Here is a 20,879-nt window from a genome sequence, read left to right on the forward strand (position 1 = left end):
TCAGTACAGCTTCGAGTCTTCTTGGATCAATCTCTTAACCAGAGAATCTTACCAACTGTGCACAATAGTTAAATAATCACCCATTCTCCGTTGCAGCCTTGCTCAAACTCTGTCAAGTTGTTGAGAATCATTGATGGACAGCAGTTTTCAGTCACTCAAGGGTATTGACCGTCTTCTGCTTAACCACTCAGTTGTAGCTTTGTCCTTGAGCTTTGAGCTATGTTCCTGCTGAAAAGTCAGTCTTTAGCAGACTGAACAGATTTGCCTTTACGTTGCTCTGCCCATTTTCTCATCAATCCTTTTCAGTGAGAAGCAGACCTATAACCTCACTTGGCAATTCAGTTCAAGTACTATGGCTAATATATTGACAAGCTGATCACAAAACCTTTTTGCCTCATGTTGCTGTGTCACTTCAAAGCTTTGTTACTGCCATTCAGGCCAGCTTTGTGTATAGAGTGGGATATTGCTGACTTATGGGCATTTTCTCCCATCTAAGCCTTTGAACTCTAGGTCTTTCAAAGCTGCCATTGGCATCCCTAACCAGTCTCCATCTTGCCTGGGGGTTCCATTTGAAGGAGCAGCCTGACCTAGCCAGTGTCTGGGTGGTGTGGTACATCTTTCTCTTAATGATTGACTTCACCATGTTCTAAGGGATATGGCTTGTCTTGAAAATTATTATCCCTTTCTACTGTTCTGTGCTGTTCTTTCCCTCAGTTGTTTTGAATAGTCCTCTTTCTTCATGGATGACTTTTTTGCTTGAAATTCACCTCCTGACTGAGGCACCCTACAGAGACAGGTGCATTTATTCTGAAATAATGGGAATCCGTATTGCATAGACACAAGCACTACCACTAACTGTGTGACTTGTCAAAGGGATTTTAGGCACCTGAACTCATTTAGGTTTGCCATATCAAAGGGAGTGATGATAATAGAATAACTGGGTTTGAGGTTTTGATTTTTCCTTTTGATTTTTTGCTGACCTTTAACTTCTTTTACTCCTAAAAGCGTTCAGTTTGCACATTTGGGTTTTGATTAAATATACTCATTAAAAAAATTCCATATACATCTGCAATTCAACAACATCAGTGGAAGAGCGTGAATACTTTTGCAAGGCACTATGTATGTGTACAGTAGTTTACATATGGAAAGAACAAAAAACAATCATCTTTAGAAATGTTAAGCTGCTGTCCAATCAGATGATTCTTGAGGAGATGCTGAATGGTTTAAGACAGAGGGGCCAAGGTTGTAGAGCGGAGGGTGAGGAATGAGTGGTTGTGGAAATGGAGGTACAGAAAGAGTAGCAGAAGGGTGAGATAACAGACTGACGACAGGAAGGAGCAGTATTAGGTGACAGCTAAGGTTTTGAGTCACATGGAGGCGATAACAGGGAGCCAGTGGAGATCCTGGAATAAGGAGAAGATTAAGCACAGAGGCTAGCCAGGAGGGAGCTGTGATAGTCTAGACAGGAGAGTACCTGGGTTTAAATTAAACGTTGTCTAGAATAGCTATTAAGAAGGGGCCAGAGTTTGGAGGAGAATTTCTATTTGTCTGCAGGCCTACCTTGTCTATCAGTTTTGATTGTTTTTATATTCTGTTTGCACCCAGAGACGCCATAACCACAATGGAGGTCGCAGCAAATTGAACTACTCTAGCTATTATATTGACTTTGTCATATACTGTTAGCTTTACATATATATACGTTGCGGTATTAAGGCTGGTAAAGATAGGAAAATGGTCCATATTTTAACATTTTATTCTAACCCACAGCGTGTTTTACTTTCCACTGTTTGATGTTTTTGTATTTCTAGGCATTCTCAAGTGCATGTTTTTAGTACCCTTTATTGTGCTATACTCCTACACTGTTACGAGTAAAGTTTAAACAATGCATATCTGTTATCTAAATTAAGCAGATACAGTTTATCTGGGATTTTAGTCGAATAAAAGTACAGTAATGTTGCAATTGGTGCCTTAGTTTGTCAGAATATTCACTGGTGGACACGGATTTTATTAATGCACATATTGGCACATATTGGTATCTATATCCTGTATCTAGGCTCTACAGGCCTATATAAATAATAAATCCATCTCATATTTTCCATTTTCCAGGTCAGTAGATGAGCAGGAGAGACCATTTGCACTGGGAATGCAGTTTGTTCTTCTAAGAACTCTTGGTGAGTCGCAGTACATCCCAAGTGAATTATTGCGGGACTATACAGTGTGGTGAACCTGCGCCATCTAATGGTGAATATTGGTATTACACAGAGTTGAGCTATTTGTATGAGGTTTGAAGAGTATGAAATGAACTGCTTTTTTAGAGTTAAAACATTGACAGGACAAGACAGTTGTTTTCCTCGATCTTTAAAACTCCTTTTGTCTCACTGGTGTCATTATGTAGTCAATTATATGCTAAATCAGAAAGGACAACATGTCAATTGGACGTTTTTACAGGGTTTATACCCTGATTTGTATATGGTTTAGAGAGAGGGTTCCCAATCCTGATCCTGGTCCTGGAGACCCACACACCTGTCGGTTTTTGTTCCAGCCAAGTTGTCAGCTACACCATTGAGTTTGTAATTGTCTTAATCACAGGATTCATTTAAACTGTGTGACTGTTTTCAGGTATTAAACCTGCTAGAGCTAGCCTCTAAGTGACTATTGGATTTCTTAACCAACATGAAACCCCCAAACTCCTAAAATTGTGGAAAAACAATACTTGCAAATGTTACAATCAAGTAGCCTCTTAATTCAGTGCAGGCTTCAATGAGGTAATTAGGCTGAGCTGGAATGAAAACCAGCAGGAGTATGGGCCTCTATAGCCGTTGAAAACCCCTGATTTATACAGGGAAGGAGACCGCTCTTAGCCTGTGTCATACACCTTGGGAGAACAGTCGCAGTTTGGAACCTGGGCAGCCACATTGTTCCACATAGAACGAAGTTGTTCAGTCTGAGCTTTGAAAATAGGAAATTAATTCTTTTTAATGAGTCAAAACACTGACAGGACAAGGCAGTGCTTTCCCTAGATCTAAAAAGGGTTGTTTTTGACTTGTTACTGTCATTATTTAGTCGATTATATGAAAAATGAGAAGGGACAGAACGTCTTCTGTCCATGAGACATTTTTTTTGGGGGGGGGGGGGGTTGTACCTTAAATATGGTTTACCTTAACCTAACCATACCCTTCAACTTGTCGGGGTTTTGGGATCATTGCTTCTTTTTTGCCTCATGGTTTTGGAGAATCGCACGTCCTAGCCAGAGCGAGCCGGTTTAGGTCATGCGCCTGGTGCAGGACAGGAGCCTCATATTTCTCTCCTTCTTCCCGTCAGCTTACATTCCGACGCCCATTTACTTCGGCGCGGTCATCGACACCACCTGCATGCTCTGGCAGCAGGACTGCGGCGTGCACGGCTCCTGCTGGGAGTACGACGTCACCTCCTTCCGCTTCGTCTACTTCGGGCTGGCGGCCAGCCTCAAGTTCGTGGGCTTCGTCTTCATCTTCCTGACGTGGTACTCCATCAAGTGCAAGGAGGACAGGCTGCAGCGGTGGAGGCCCCGGGCTTTGCCAGTGAGCACCGTCAGCGAGCTCGTCTGCACCGCGGGGGGCCAGCACAACTATGCACGGACGCGCTCCTGCCCCGCCTTCAACTCCCGGGGCGAGCAGCCCGCGGCGGTCGCACTGAACCGGGGGCGGAGTAGCCAGAGCTGCCCCGACCGCTCCCTGGAAGCAATAATGTCCAAAGGAAGCGCACTGGAGCAGTCCGCTGCCGAAATGTAGAGTGCCGAAAGTCCCTCTTTAGGGATCTGCGGTGTACTTTGGTGCCCTGGGAATGCTTAAAAAGAGTGTAAAAAAAAAAAACCCGTGCCTTTGTCTTCGTCAGGTCACTCACACCAGTCATACGCTGAGCAGTATTGAGACAGGACATCCATTAACACACGCGCAGACACCACACCGATCGAGGGCTGGATACCTCACAACAATGAACGTGACTTCGCTTTCTGGTTTTCTCTTCCTATCCTTTTGAGTTTTATTTTTTTTTTGGGGTTTCTTTATTGCGGTTGTGAGCAGTGCGCTTTTTAAAAAAAAAAACCTTTTTCCTTCTTGGAGTGAAACTAGAGGCGAGAATCTGTAACCCCGTAGTCACATATTGTGCGCATATCCTTAAAGCATAACTATACATTTTGTTTCCAAATAAAAATGTACCTGTACTTAGAAGTTATATAATGTGGTGCTATGTGGAAAATTTGCGTTCTTACATATTCATCCGTAGATTTTGTAGTACATATCACCATAAAACGAACACAATTGAATTAGGCTAAGGTGAGAACACAGCTCCTTAGCAAGCACAAATGAAAATATGTACTATGCAATTTTTTTTCTTGTACCGTCAAAATTTCCATTTTTCCTTCTAGTCTCAACTTTGCTGAATTGCACCCAATTCTGTGTCGCTAACCCACTCCTTCTGAAGTTCTGTCTGATATTCTTTTTTAGTTAGCACAGGTACAGAGTATTTGTAGTTATTTTTAAAAACCCCTTTCCTCTGTTTCCAGTGCTGGGGGCTTCAGTGACTTGGAATGCACTGGGCTGTTCATTCAGGGTACGAAACTCTTATGTTTGCTCAGTTTGGACAAACATTGTAACAGTGCCTCAAGCTCTCCAGGCTAACACAGCATATGTTAGCAATATAGTCAGCTACTGATGTTACAAGGCCAGTTAGCCACAATATCAAGATTCACCTGGAAACATAGTGTATGGTGTCCTGAATTAAGCAGGTAAAAAGTGTTGCAATGATTATCTGTTGTTTATTCCAAATACAAAAAAGTGGACAGTAAAACAGTATACTGCTGTCTTTGTGGTTCTCACCATTCTGTACTGTACAGTTATGTAGATGTACCAAGCAGGGACTGAAATGTGTACAGTTTCGAGGCTGCAATGGCAGGGAAAATCTAATTTGGGGGAAGAAGCTTCCCTATTACAAAACACTGCTATTTGCTGTGAATGAGTCAGTGTTGTCTGCTGTGCTGCTTATTGGTGACAGGGCCCATCCAAAAGTATTGCTGCAGAGCCTTGTCGATCCTAAACGAGTAAACTCCTTGGGTACCTCATAGCTCCTCATCACACAGGCTGGATCTGGAGTCTTCTCCTTGTGACATTTATTACAGTGTTACAGGTCCAAGCTTTACAGCAGCAGAATTGCATACTTTGTCAGCACTATGAAAAATGGTATAGTCAGTAGCCTAGCCTGTCTCCACAGGACACTGAGCATGAGTAGTTTGCCGTCATAGATTTAGCTAGGTCTTAGTATTTTCAGAATATTACATACTTAAATAATCAAGTTCTGCTTTAAAAAAAATACAATTTTTAACAGTATTTAGGAAACTTTCCAAGTCAGCATTAGATAACAGAAAAGTACTACTGAGCATGTGCAGTAACTTTAATCCCTCTAAAAGAAAAGTAGCCTGGGCTTGAAGTTGTGTACAATAAAGTTCCGGAAACATTTCTCTCTTCAGCGTAAAAATCACGTCTGAATGCCAATGTGAATATAGAGTTTTAACTAAAGTCTTTAGAGTATGAAGTAGTTTCTATTTTTTCTGGTTTCTGAGTGGGCAAAGAATTTCTTCAGCACTAACTTTTTATATAACTTATATAAATAAGTGCTTAATTATGTGCAGCAACCAAAAATTAGAGGTTTGTCCTACTTGAAACATTAATTATGTATCTTACAGGGAACTGTTGAAACTGTGAATTTTACGGAATGTGACACTGGTTAGTGAAAATAACCAGCTATTACTTCAGAATCAAGACACAGCTAAATTGATCTTCCAGTATGTATGTCCGTACAACATATGTGTGCCGCCTACCAGTTCAGTAATTCAGTAAAGCCTATCACATTATCGTTATTTAATGTAGGAATTTAATTTGAAATATTTCCATTGGATGAAACAACAGCTTTAAATGGCCGTAGTAATTGCCTAAAGGCAGTTCAAAGAAATAGGGGTCCCATGAGAAACATGCTTAAGTTTTGTTGTCTTGAAAACCATGAGACCATGATAAAACCAAGAATTTTTGTTTTTGCTTTCTGGTTTTGAGGTGAAGGAAGAGATGTTTCCTTGTGTTACAGCCTGCGACTCTGGTACAGGCATGTGTTCAGAGTTTTGCTCCCCTCACCTCCAAGGTGTACGTTATATAGGTGTTTTGAAACGGTGACAGATGTTTGAGATGTGCTTATGAAGTTACCTATTCAGGCTGCTGTGCATTAAAAGCTACACTGTGTAGCAATGACCTGTGTTGCATACAGAACAAAGAATCTGGTCCCATAAGACATCACAATACATAACATCAACTGCCAGAACTCTTGCTATAGTCAATAACCCCTGTTATTGACTATCATTGTCCACGGTATTGTGCTGTGGTTCCACTTCTATGTATTCCAAATATATAATACACAGTGCACAATTTTCACATTGCAGGTGTCTGAATAGGACAGTTAACTTTATAAGCAGTTAACAGTCTCTTTTTCTTTTTTAGAACAGGCCAGAATGTTGCTGAATGTAAATACAAGCTCTGGCAGTGGCTTTAACAGTAGTGTCTCCCATCAGTCATTGGTTTTATGTATTCATGCACCACTCTGATTGGATGATGACCACAACGCAATAAAACATATCTTTTTTATCTTTAGACCGGAGTTTGACTCGGAATCGTTCCTAATCAAAAATTGCATAAAATGACTGGCTGTAGTACCTTGCTCTTTAGCAACTTTAAGCAGCTAATAATGTTTTAGAGCATTGTAAGTCACATGAATTTTGAAATGTGTATTTTACATATGTTAGAAAACAAGGTTTAATTCGTACACCGAAATAAAATGTAAATGCAGACAACAATAATAGCAGTATTTATTATAACATTCTGGCTGAATAATAGGGGATAAGTATGTATTACTGTAAAAACCTTTTTACTTTTTCAGTATCTGCCTTACATACTTTCATAATTCATAAAATGTTATGTTGATACTACTTTAAGACCATTCATTGTAACATTTAAGAGATTGGGTTATTCTTGCTAACGTCTTGTAAAAAGACGCTTAGCTTGAATTGGTTTTAAATTGGATTTTCAAAACCTGTCTTTCTGAGGGGACAGCTGGGTGAGCTGGTGAAGAGGGTTATGCTTTTTTGTGGTTTAGCTGCTTTTTTTAATTCTCATGGAATGGTGAGCAAAGAATGGTTAAACTTTTCTTTTGTTAAAAAATGGGCATTTATTACAACCACATACCTCTTATCACCAAGTGAAAGCAACTCTCCAGAAGCATAGAAAGAGATGCCACAAAGTGTGCTGTCTACTGCAGCAACCTCCTCTTTACTACTGTCAGTGTCTGTGGTGTAACTGTGATGCACAGAAAGAGACAATTGCTTGAATGTTGTTTTTTTCATGTGGATTATTTTTAGGTAGTCTGTAGATTTCTTTTTTATTTTCCTTTGTTTTTTGTTAATATTGTATTTATTTCAATAAAGTTTTAAAAAGCTGTAAATCTCTCATTACTGCTCAGAATAATAATTTTGAACACTGCTTCCAAATGTTTTAGGTACTTGATATACTGTACATCCTTATTCTCTTTCAGAGCTGTGGAAGGACAGCGACTGTGACTCCTCCTGTCAAAGACTAAACTTCTTTTCCCAAATTAATTTTGTCCTGTGAAGAATTCCACAATGTGAGATGAGAAGTACATTTTAAAGACCATGATTATGTAATAAATTTAGCTCCGCAGTTAGTAGTTTTCTATTGTACATCTCACGTGTTACTCTAAGGTTAAAGGTACGCTTGATGACGAGGACAATAGGGAAATGGTCCCTGGTACAAAAAAGGTAAGGAGTCCTGGCCCAATTTCCTCCTGGCCTTTACCAATCATGGTTTCCTAATAATCCCATCTATGAACTGGTTTGATCTGCGTCTCTGGCTGGAAGGTTGCCGGTTCATATCCCGCGGCCGGCAGAGGAATCCTACTCCGTTGGGCCCCTGAGCAAGGCCCTTAACCCCAGCTACTCCAGGGGCACCGTATAAATTGCTGACCCTGCGCTCTGACCCCAGGCTCCTCTCCCTGTCGGTGTGTCTCATGGAGAGCAAGTTGGGGTATGCGAAAACACAAATTCCTAATACAAGAAATTTTATATGGCAAATAAACTGATCTCATGAATGAACAGACACAATTAGCTGCATTATATTGTGAGTTTTAGCTTCCTTGTACAAATGAAGCATATTGTGGCAGTGGCTGTTTGCCCCCTGATGCTCGGCAGCGAGACTTTGGCACCCTTGGGCTGGAGCTGGAACATGCTGTCTGTCTGTTCCTTTGCTAGCCCGGGGATTCACTGCTTTGGGAGGGTCTGAAGCAGAAAGGTGTTTATGCTCACTCACTCGTGTCTGATCCAAGTAATGTGTGCTGCAATTTATCTTTTTTTGGGGTCATGTTTGATGTAACTTGCGCATGTGTGACTCTGGGATGTTCCCTCCCCTTGGTCAAGTATTCAGAAGTATTCATTGACCCAAGTCTTCCAACAGTTCATTAAGACAGGTGTAGTATCCCGGGACTGGAGAATTGATTTTGTACTACCCATCGATAAGGGTGAGAAAACTGAACCAGGTAATTAAAGACCAATAAATCTGATTTACGCTACATGTGAGATTACACACAACAATAATTAGAACTAAACTAGAGGATCAATTGTATGATAGTATCTCAGGAGATAACATGGATTTAGAAATATTAGTTGTTGCTAGCTAATTTGATAAGAGATTTCAGTACAACCAACAACAGAAATGGACACACATTGTACATACAACATTTTATATTTGAATTTTTAGACCTTTGATAAAGTGAAACATAAAGAGGTTAATTTTCAAATTACAGGCAGCATAGATTTGCGGTCCCATACACTACCTGCTGTCAGTAAACCAGGATCCATTTTAAATGGTTAAAGGGTGTAACTATTCAGAATTATTCATCAAAGTTGTGGTACATTTTCAAAAACCAGCAAACTGGTTCTTTGCACACAAGTGAACTGTGCTAATCAGCTTTCACATAAAATATTTTTCTAATCAAACTTTATTCAATGCAGCGAATATCAAATAATGTTGTTACCTTTGTGTTATGGCCAAAATCTCTGGAAGTGAAAAACAAAATAAAAAAACCAACAAGACAATTCTAAGAAAGGCAGCAGGGACAACTGTGAAAAGGGTCAAATGTTAAAAGTGCATTAGAGTTTCATTGAAAACTGTTGGAATCACAATTGTCAGTGGTTGTTATTATGGAAGTGCACTGCAATGGTTTAACCATTTATATGACCTATGTTTGATACAAAATATATATATTATAAAAAAAACACTTGGGATGCAATTATCCACTTGGCATTTAAAAATTAAATTTCAGCATTTAAGTACAGCTGCATTTCTTTTGTTTTTCAGTTTCATAAAACTTAACACTGATGTCTAATTACCAAAAGCACCTGTATAAAAATAATCATATAGTAATAAATTCTAACTCGGATTCGAGGATGAGAAGACCTGTCCTGCACTGACATGTGTTCCATGTTGTTGTTGTGGCTTTACAGTGTCTTTCATCCGAGTGTCCTGCTTTCAGTTTATTCAGTTGAAGGGAGAAGAGGGTGAGCCGCTACCTTCTGACCCAAGGATATCAGAACTCTGCAGCTCCGTCGGGCTTTCTTGACTCCTACTCTGCACAGTGTTCTGCTGGATGGGACCAGGAGTGGTCACCTGAGCAGTATAGTTCACTGTCCGCTGTAGGATGGGAGAGTTCGGCTCCACCAGAAGATAACCTTGGGCCTCGAAATTGTCGTCCTTGTCCTCTTCCTTGGGCGGGGCAAGGTCGAACGGCAGGCTGGAGGCCGAGCGCAGCAGGAGGTCGTGCCTCGTCTCGATCTCGGTGAAGCCGTTCCCGCTGAAAATGAGCCCGTCTCCATCCAGGCCTTCTTCCAGCTGCTGCGCCCACGTTTCCTTTGGGGCGTCGCTCCGGGGCTCTGGGTCGGCGTGGAGTTTCTCCGGTATCTCGTTACGGGATTCAAGTTTCTTCTCGGGAGGCCTCGATGCCGGATCAACTGCGGTGGGGGGCGCTGTGGCAGCACCAGGCTGCGCGCCCACCCCAAGTGAAGCTGCACCGCTGGCTTCGTCCTCCAGCGAGTCCGTGAGAGGCTCGTCCCCTGAGGCAGACTCGTTAAGGGTTTCAGGCTTTTTAGTTGTGTTTTGTTCATCAAAGTTGCTCAGCAGTGCAAACATACTATCTACATCCTTCCAAAAATTAGTCCAGTCGTCCAGGCTCAGACTATAATTGTTTCTGTACTCATACAGGCTCTCGTTCACACTGTACATATCTTCAAGTCCTTGCCAGTTGACGTCATCGGTGAAGTTGGGCAACTTAGCCTTTTCGTCCATTCCATAGTGGCTGTGCGCTACAGGTTAAACAAAGGATAAAGAAATGTCTGTGAATGCATGTAAAATGCATGTCAGAGCAAATCGCTCTTGGATATTTTCCTTTAATTGAATCGCATGCAGTCATGCACCCTCTATGGGATCAAGACTTGATTAGACATCCCATCTGCCAGCACTGAAATATCAAACCCACATACATTTCTGTACGTATGTTTTTGAGGAAGAAACTGTATGCTAAGACAATTGAACAGCAGTCTCAGATTAATGCAATATTAATACATATCAGAAACAATATGACCACAATGTGTCAATTGAGTTTTTTACAAATGTAGTATCTTCTGTTATTTAGACCCGTTCTTTATGAACACAAATTTAAACTGTAAAGAGCACACTGTTTAATCAAAGGTCTTGATAACCCATCGGCATTCCCACAGGAACATCAGTCTTTTTAGAAAATTCCAAAAAGACTGAGTATTCAGGAAAACCTTTGACTAGTACAACGTTTGCAGAGGTGGCCTGGAGCTTCTTAAAAATAAGTGAGGGAAAATGCATTATTGGCAGATTCGAAAAGGATGAACTGATAAGCAAAAAAGAACAGGTGGATCTGGAAAAAAAAGAGACAATGGTTTGCCAAAGGAAACACTATCAAAGGAGGAAAATGAGAACATGGAGAGCCCTTTTCTGAAGGGATTCAGGACTCTCCTCAATGAGCCCTGTAACTCATCTGACCCACTACAAAAGAGAGATTTTTTTCAGAGCACTGCTGAGGACTGATATAAGAAGGTAAAACAGCAGTAAACAGCACACCTACAAATCCTCTAAAACATGCTATACAAAGCACTAGGAAGTGTCAAGCCAATGGCTTATACTTATAGCTTTTCGTCTGTTTTCAAGCCAGCCTGCAGCACTGTGTCAGACCGTGTACTCTTCGCCGTGTTCATTTTGCACTGTGACCAAATGCAAGCGATGAAGATTACACCCTGCAAAGAAGGTGCAAATCATAACCTGCCTGCTAAATTATTTTGAATTCTACTTTTTGTGCTGGTTTCAGTATCCAAAGCATCCTCACTGCTGGCTCATGAACCGACAAAGAATGAAACAACTGTTTGGACCTGAGCCACCATAATGGTACGAAGATCATCCAAAACCGAATATTCTGTTGTTCCAACTACAGAGCAACAGTTAATTCATTTCAGAGAATAACGGGGAATTCGAAGGCTTCTTTCCACTGTGTGACAAAAAAGGCAGTGGTGGCTCCACCCAATTCTTGGCCCCATTGAGTCACAACGTTGCCCACTTCACATCCACGAATGTAAGAATTCTTATAGGTTGCAGCCGACTATTTTAAATGCGCAACATCTGAGCACTGAGAAATGAAACAGTGCACAGGGCTAAGATAAGGAGATGTGGATTGAGAGTCTGCTTTCAGAGGGGAAAATGTTAAAGAGCTACCAGATTAACCTCCAGCGTCTTCAGAACTCTGAGGCTCAAAACGAGCTGCCTTGGCTCACAGCTACAAATCAGATCTTCCATTGTACCCCCTGAAAAGAAAGAGGAGCTCACCAAATAATTACTTTGTTTTTTTTTCTCAGGGGGGCTTTCATGTCTGCTAATGTTTGGAAGTACCAGATTATTAAACCTACACAAAGCCATGATCATTCTCACCTTTCCTTGAATTCAGGAAGGATGGCAAAATTTAAAATAAAAACACACACAACACTGCATGATATGCACCAAGAGCACAGATAAAGAAGAACCCTCAAAAGGTAAAGATGAAATCACCTGAAAGAGCTAAGCCAGAGGTGTTTAATTTCATTTTATATTGCTGTTTTGTTTTCAAATCACTAATCTAGTCAAGAGGTATTTTTTTTTTAAATAATGAAGTCCGGGATGATTTCATCTTTAATAAAATGTAAGCAAATTGAGAAAAGGCTAAAATGGAAAAAATACAGACTTACTTATACATATATGTGATTTATTTACACTGCTGTGCAAATGTTTTGCATGTTTCTGCTCTTTTCACAGAATGTTTTTTCTTCTTTGTGCAGAAACACAACACTATGAATGACTTGCACTGAAATTGTGGTAATTGTATTTTAAGCTTAAATTGAATTCTGATAAATATGTATTTTGTTAACATCCTTTTAGCTTTAAGGATGTTTAGAGTTGATATTAATGATGAGGATCATCTGAAAATGAGTCAGTTCATTTATAAATGCAAAGGAGTTGCAACTGATCAATGTGAATGTATTGATTACTTATTTATTGATTATTGATTAGCAGCAATTAACAGCAAATTGTTAGAATAATACATAACAGCAGTTAATTGCTGATACTCATTTTGATACTGTATATTGTAACCCCTGATTGTGCCAAAGATGTATTAGACTTTTGCATAGCAGTGTATACATGCAGATTAAAAAAAAAGAAGATAAAACACCTTAGATACCGTGTGGAGATAAAAATAGTAATGTCAATTGTAACGTTGGCTAAGCAACTCACGCGAATGAAAAACTTGGCCTCCTCAACTTTGACCACTTTCGATGCTGCTGTAGCCTGGTAAGCAGGTTATCAGAAATGGAAAAAGTCAAAAAAAGGACAGAAAGGTCAACAGCTGCTCACTGTAATTCAAGCGGAAATATAACTGTGTTCATTCAGAAAAAACTTGTTATGTCTTGTTATGTCCATGTGTAACATGAGAAATCCTTTCAACCGGGTTTAGAGAGAGATTGCACTTTCTATTCTATGGACTGGACTGGCCCGTTCAATAGCTGCTTCGCTTTTTGTGCGATAGTCACAATAAATGTGACCGTGTTGATGCTGTGATGCTTTCAGTCACTGTGGGGAAAAAGAGGCAGCCTTGCTTACAGATATACCTCTTCCACAATCCTGTGGAAGGATCATCTGCCACGTGTTAATGAAAGGAATGTGCACACCCATTCCTTACAGGCATCTGAGTGGAGAAAGCTCACCTTACAAAGCAACATGAGACCAGAGACACAAAATCAGGCCTCTGGATGAGGGCTCCCCTACCACTACGAGACATCTGTGAGATTTTACATGTTAGCAAGAGACAAGACAACCTCAGATACGCAACCTAATGTTACCATCCCCAGATTCAGGAGGTGGGTGAAACAAAATGATAGAAGTAGAATTTTCCCCTGGGTGAGGATGTCTTCATAGATTGGCCTAATTGAATAATATTTTCTCTGGGAAAATATATAGTATGAACAACCATGACAGAACATCCAGGAACATCCATTGCCAGCAGTTACCTAATATGATATCAACCAAACAGCTTTCAGATGGCCATAGATATTCATTGTCACTAGATCTAGGACCACAGGATCTCTGTTACTTTTAGTTTGTTTTCAGGAGTTGGAACAGATTACCAGTATTGCTACCAGAGTCACAGATGTACTCACTGTGCCAATGACTGTGCACTGTTGGTTGGAACAGGTACCCTACAACAGTGATTTTCGAAAATTAGCCTGTTAACACTAGGTGAAAGTCCCACATAAGCTTGTATAGCATACATGCACAATACATTATTGGACCTCCCTATCTCAGACATATACAGTATGTCATTACAGTTCATTAGTATATAATGTGGCCTGACTGCAACCAACCACAAAGTTAGAATATTTATTTCCATTAAAAAAATAATAAAACAGCGATTGTAAACTCCGAAACTCTAAAAGTTTTTCACAGCAAAGTAATTTTCGAGGTCAGGTTGCTATGCAGTTTTTCCATCATATTATAACTTCATTGTGTAGCAAAGTTTTGTTCTCCTTTGCCAACCACTCTATGGACTGGTTATCCCTTCCACTAGTTATCTCTAACCATTCTGCATTCACTTTCATTTCATTCGCTATGTCTGAGCAAAATACGTTTGTCAGCTGTCAAAAAATTAAAAGGATGAAAAATGACTTCTCAGAAAGGAAACACTCATGATTAAAATGCAGATTCAAAAGCATATCTAAACTAAGTGTGAAAAATTACAAAGAGATACTTCAATCAATTGTCAGTTCTGTACAAATTATTTTCAAATGAAAAATCTAAAAAGAACAATTAAATATATTTTTAAATGAATGCTTATACAGAAATAGCGTTTTGTGCAAACAATGTGTCTTTGTTTTTCCTGCAAAGGCAGTGGCAGGTTATAATTTAGCTACACCCATTATTGTTTTCATATATGAGCAGCTACTTTATGTCTGACCACTGGGAAGTTTATTTCTGTATTTTTCAATGGCATGGAGTATTATTACTGTATTATTACAAGTTTCAGTCTTCTTTAGTTATATGTTACCTGCTCTTCAGACTATCTGATTTGGTTTCCTTTGGAATTGATACAAAAATAGCATAATCAAAAGAAACATGACATCCTAACTGCATGCAAAATGTTTACTCTCAATGAAAGATGAATTCAAATTAAAAATGATACACTCGATCCTCTAAAACTAATGACAATTAATGAGGTGCTTCCGAGAAGTGACCGAATGCTATAAATGACAAAAGCATTATAATTTAATAATGTGTAAATGGAAAAATGATAAACTGTCAGTAAAAACAGTGCTGCATTAAATGGTGTTTAAAATAAAAGGTTCTAGTCTTTTGTGCCAGCAACAGAGGTTTAAAATAAAAACACCCGGTCTGTAACAGATGGTTAAATACTTGTTAGATCAAACCAGCATGCATCACAATTTTAGCTCAATGCGTCATGAAATATTAGTGGAAATGGACTGGCTCATGCAGTTATTGGAAAGCCACTGAAGAAAACAAAAAGTAGGGATACCTGTGTGGATCATAGCTTCCTCCATCTTTATTTCCTGATTAGGAAAATAAGAGCAATTTTATATTAATGCCTAAATCAGTAAAAAAAAACATTCGAACTGGTTCTTCATGCACAGCTTCTAGTTCCTAAAGAGAAATGCACTTGGTTAAATATTTGAAGGATCAAAGAGAAGAGTAAAGAGGGACAGGGTTTGGACAAGGCAGTAGATTGGGGTAGGATGTAAATTCCATTCTCTATGGAGCTAGATCAATAAAAAATATAGTGTTATCTCCAGACTGAGTGAGTAAAATGTTAAGGCTTTGGCACAAGTTAATGTTCATTAATGTTTAACAGACTGTTGAAGAAGTATTAACTTCTGCCAAGAAGAATACTTGTAGTAGAATGATCTTTTTAACAATAAAAAAGGTGGGGCTTGCTGTTTTTTATTTTCATTTGTTTAGGCCCATTAAACCTTCATGCATACCTCAAACATTGGATTTGATTTGTTGGAAGGCATATAATTCAGAATTATGACATGCACAATTTAACCTTTTTAGCATTCACATAAAAAGCTTTCACATGCAAATTTATGTGTTAATAATTCCCAGTTTTCTGTCTTGTTATGCATGGTCATTGGCATCTAATCTGTTTTCTGCAGTTATAATGGATATTTATCATTAACATAGATATGTTCAGACCTCAAAACATTGCCACAGACTGGGAAGAACTTTATTTGAACGACTGAGGTGAAATTGAGTGTTTTATGTATATTTTAACTACAGCAGGTGAATGAGTCTGATAAAGAAATTGTATCTGAAAACTGGAAAAGCCCAATATCATAAACTGAGCGATTGATGGGCTATCAAGCTTTTCCAGGGAAACCAAGTTTTCACTTCACACAACACAAGACAAATGCCAAAAGAAAATCAATCCATTACCTGTTTCCTGCCCCTTAGGTCGGGGGTTGCACTGTCTGTGACCCTGGCAGCTTCTCAGCTCCATTAGTTGTGAATGAAGTTGATTTAGAACATCTCTCTCCACAGTGTAAACAGCATTTGTCAGCTACAGACATTTAAAGGAAGAACCCAACAATGACTCACAGGAGGGGAAACGGGTTGTGCTACGACTAAGCAAGCACATAGTTCTAAGATCTTTTAATGTCATCTATCAGTTTTTTTAAATCTGAATAACCAGGTGTTAATTTCCATGTGAAAATATACAGATGCATTATTATTATTATACCCCATGTACTGTATATGGCTGGGCTTCTTCCTGAAACAGTCTGAGTCAATAGTGCTCAGGGTACTTGCTCAGCCTATTTGGGCCTAAAACCTTCCAGTTATGAGTCCGGAACCATAACTGCACTGTTCAAGTGCAATGAAGTGCAAAGAAATGCATCAGAGTTCGTGGAACACTGGAAAAAATTTCCTAATGGTATTTTTTATATCTGTCCATTCATCCTTTTCTGAGCCTCTTTATCCAGTACAGGGCAGCGGGGGATGCTGGAGCCTAACCCATCATGCAACAGGATACACCCTGGAAGGAACGTCAGTCCACAAACACACTCACGGACCACTTTTCCCAGAAGCCAATTAACGTACCAGTATGTCTTTGGACTGTGGGAGGAAACCAGAGCACCCAGAGGAACATGAGAAAACAGGGAGAACATACAAACTCCACACAGTAGCACCCTGGGAATTGAACAGCACTGTGGGACATCAGTTCTTACCACTGTGCCACCCACAAACGTGCACAGTATATTTCGTAGTTTTGGTGTCAGCCACAGAACGACATAAAATGTGGAATAACATTATGCAGTTACCAAATACTAAAACTACTTTTGTCAAAACAGGGATGAGGCGACTTGCAGTAACATAAGGAGGAAGAACTCTCACCTGGTAGGGATCATTGTTCATGTCGAAGTATTCCAAGAATCCAGTGGCAAACTCACAGAAGAGGATGTTGTGTGTCTCATTAATGGTGCGCAGACACCAGTAGGTATTGTTGTTGGAACTGGTGCAGGTGCAAAATGCTCCCACTGCAATTGAAAGTTAGAAAACAGGGGTCACAATTTCCCAAAACAAGGCTTCGGATATGACCTTGAGACATTCCGCATCGTTCTCGCTTTTTCCCCGGATGTTGTTAAACGATGCGTTGCTGAACGACAACACCGCAAAGATCAGCCGCCCCGCAAGATAGGCAAAGTTAACCTCAGAAACGGTGTTTCAGATCCAGAGCGAGATACGAAAAGGACGTACGGTTCCAGAAAGGCGCGGTCTGCCAGTGGTCGTTGTTGTGAGTGAAACAGGTCAGGCCTGGCAGGCTGCAGTCGTCGCCCTTCTTCAGACGCTTCTTTTGTTTCCTCTCCTTCTTTTTCCGCCGGATCTCGTTAAATAGCTGGACTTTACTGTCCACCTCTTGAGCTGCTTCCCTAAGAGAAGAAGGTAAGAGCGGTTACGAACGAAGAGGCCACTCTGTCCTTCTGAACCAAACTATTTGGTGGTTAGTAGGTAATTGATCCAAGGATCTCATCCAGCTGTTTATTAAAAGATGCTTCAATAACATGGCTAGGTTGCTTTTTTCACTTGCTTACAGCTCTTTGGGTAAAGATGTGCTTTGTAAATAGGGAAAAGTACAAACATATTTGTAGTAGGGGATAGTATAAACAAAAGGTATAGCAGAAACATGTACACAGTAGATGTAGATGTACAGGTAGATATACAGGGTTAGTCAAAATGCTGTCGACGAGTATAAAAGCCGATTATTTTAGTGAAGTTTTGTTTTCCCCTCCACAGATGGTGAAGGATTGTAAGGGTAACTGTTAGAACCTTGGACAGTTTATTACAAATTAATTACATGGGTTGCTGTGACAAAAAAGGTTTAAAACAAAAGCATAAATCTCAAAGCTGTTGACATGTAGTTGTGCTACTATAGGGGATAGTACAAACAAAACTATCAGGCATGTCAATATATTATCACCTTCCTGTTTTTTGTTAACCTGTCTGTCCTCTACTTTTTATTTCTTTTCTGTGCTAAAGCCCAGTCCAATGAACCAGTCAGCAATATCACATTTGTTATTTAAGTTATTCTTAGATCCTTAGGAGTTATTTGAAGTTCTGTTTTCTCAGGAAGGAAAAAAAAAAGTCTGCTTATTTTACTTAGTCATTTCCTTTTTTCCGTTTTTTACTGTAGTCTGGATTCATTATTACATTACAACCAACAGAGATCTTTATCCTACCTAATACTGTCTCTCACGGTTCACATCAGCCATAGGTTTTGGTGCTTCCTGCTGCAGTCCGTTTGTATTACAATTCTGTGCAATGTACTGAACACTGTTCTTGGTTCATTTTTGAATGTTTTCTTGTCTTATTTTTCCCTGTAATTTGATATTAACATAAATACGGAAGAAGACAATGCATCCCATCTACATATCATTGTTTTGTAGCACGCTGTATAAAAAATAAATATAGCTACATATCATTTCAATTTTTTTTTATCTTGGCCGTGCACACAGTCTCTGTGTGTGTGTGTGTGTGAGAGAGAGAGATTTATTTTGAAAAAGATAAATCCAAAGTAGTATATGGGATTGGGGAAAGAGAAGAAATTGGCGGCTAAGTTAAGGCTTTATCCTAGCTCACAAATCACAACATCAAAGCACCTCTATCCTCCTCATTTCTTTTCCTAGAAATAGTCTGAAAACTGCCTTTGGGCTGAAAACCTAAGATGTGTAGGTCTATGCACCTCCAAACATAAATAACTATTAAAGGAAGTTAATGAACAGGCAGAAGTGTTTATCAAAGGGATAATTATCTGCATACATATTATAAAAGTCTTATGTTTCTTTGATGTCCCTGTACTATAAAATGGCTGGGTGTTAAATTTTTACATCCATTTACTCTGTAAAGGCTGTTCTCTGCCAAATACTACAGGTGTTGTCCCATGGATTTCAATGCTTCCTGCAGGACTGGCAGGCAAGTACTTTTGTCAATGAGAAATAGGGTTATAATATAATTTTGCCGTGAATCTCACTGTTGATAATGTTGAGAAAACATTTTAGAATGCAAAACCCCCAAATATCTTCATTGGATAACAACCATTTCCCCTCCAGCCGAACTGCTTTTCTACGAAAAGAAATTTGTGTCGGGTTGCTGTAACAGTTGCTTTTGGCATATCCTTAGGAGTGGAGACAATGAACTGGTCAGGGTTTCCAAGGGATGTATTGTAGGTCAGGAGTGTTGCAGGGGTGGGATATCCACTGCAGTCCTCCATGTGCTCTGGGCTGAAATGAAGAGGAACCAGGCAACAGGAACTTCACAAGTTGTTGTGAACCACTTCAATAAGACAATACTCACTTAAAAGGATGGAGATGACCGTTCTTGTTCTTCAGCCTCTCAGCTTTGCTTCTCTGTCCTTTCTCTCTCACATAGTAGCTGTGGTATTTATTGAAAGACAAGCACAGAAGAGATTACACCAGCTCCTGTCAGAAGACTCAGTTTTACAGCCTTCAATGAAGAGTGTCTACAGTGCTTTACAGAAGTATTCAAACCTCCTGTAGCATCCCAGTTTGTGAAATCACAAAACGTCTTGGCTCAATCTCTCTCAGGTTCCTTAGGGATCTCTTAGTAGGGACAGCAGTTTTCAAGTCATTTCGTATGTTGTCAGGGCTTTGACTGGGCTATTCAAGAACATCCACTTGCTTGTTCTTAAGCCACTCCAGTTTAGCTTTTTGTGCTTTTAGCCATTGACCTGCTGAAACACTACATTTTGTTTTCACAGGTTTTTAGGTTTGCTTTTACTTTGCTTCACCTATGTTCACAGGCCTTTCCAGCCCCTGCTGTTGAGAGGCAGAACTATACCATAATGCCACCACCACCTTGCCTGACATTGACAACAGGCATGGAGTTGACTGAGTGATGCACTATGCTATATGTGTTACAAATGTAAAAATCTTGCATTTAAGCCAAATTAAATGTATTTGGTTTGCAATATCACTTAAATGTTATCTGTTGCAAACTCCTTGCAGGACCTGAGATGTTTTTCTTTCAGTAATGGTATTCTTCTTGACAATCTGCCACACAGACCAGCTTTGACTAATCACTATTGTCTTAATCTCTTGTATCTTTGCCTGAAGTTCACTATGACTGAAGGACCTTGCCCAGACAGATGTATTTCTTCTGAAATCATGTGAACCAATATTATTACACACTGACAGACTCAAATAATTGTGTGGCTCATTAAGGTAATGTTGAGCACTTAAACTAATTTTTAATTCCACGTTAATTATCTATTTACATCTTTCTTTTTGTTGTTTGCTTTGCATGTGTTGAGAAGGTTGCGTATATAACAGATAATAATCGCTTCTTCAAAGTGTCAAGACTTTAAAGCATATACTAAAAACAATAAGAGTCTGAATACGTTTGTAAGGCACTCTATTTGAAAAACTATAGTGAGAATCATATCAAAAGAAGCAAATAACTGTGTGATCTGGCATTTATTCAATTAAATTCACAGCACCATATTATTATCCCTATAATTAGCTGTATTACTTATTCTCAATTTTAACATTAATTTATAACAGAAATCTAATCACAAGAGCCAGGATAAAATACTGAAAATAATGGCAAGAAGCAGGTAGTAATAATATTAGTGAAAACTATGAAGACATCTTCTGCTTCACT

General features: G+C 39.5%; 2 protein-coding genes across 5 annotated transcripts in view; one reads left to right on the plus strand and one right to left on the minus strand.

Annotated features, from left to right (window-relative positions):
• Positions 1-7,506, plus strand: part of LOC148831764 (solute carrier organic anion transporter family member 5A1-like) — a 60,607-nt gene extending 53,101 nt beyond the window's left edge. For all 3 annotated transcript variants that reach the window (XM_088919711.1, XM_088919712.1, XM_088919714.1), the window contains exons 9-10: positions 2,107-2,171; positions 3,322-7,506. In XM_088919711.1, the coding sequence (XP_088775837.1) occupies positions 2,107-2,171; positions 3,322-3,770 (514 nt within the window). In that variant the 3' untranslated portion in view covers positions 3,771-7,506. The remainder of the gene's footprint in view (positions 1-2,106; positions 2,172-3,321) is intronic.
• A 1,305-nt stretch (positions 7,507-8,811) lies between these two features.
• Positions 8,812-20,879, minus strand: part of sulf1 (sulfatase 1) — a 53,423-nt gene continuing 41,355 nt past the window's right edge. For both annotated transcript variants that reach the window (XM_088918629.1, XM_088918630.1), the window contains 5 exons: positions 19,554-19,631; positions 17,460-17,632; positions 17,097-17,239; positions 16,140-16,263; positions 8,812-10,447 (listed from right to left, as the gene is read on the minus strand). In XM_088918629.1, the coding sequence (XP_088774755.1) occupies positions 9,627-10,447; positions 16,140-16,263; positions 17,097-17,239; positions 17,460-17,632; positions 19,554-19,631 (1,339 nt within the window). In that variant the 3' untranslated portion in view covers positions 8,812-9,626. The remainder of the gene's footprint in view (positions 10,448-16,139; positions 16,264-17,096; positions 17,240-17,459; positions 17,633-19,553; positions 19,632-20,879) is intronic.

This window comes from Atractosteus spatula, chromosome 6 (genome assembly GCF_055471065.1).
Source record: "Atractosteus spatula isolate fAtrSpa1 chromosome 6, fAtrSpa1.hap1, whole genome shotgun sequence".
NCBI lineage: Eukaryota > Metazoa > Chordata > Actinopteri > Semionotiformes > Lepisosteidae > Atractosteus > Atractosteus spatula.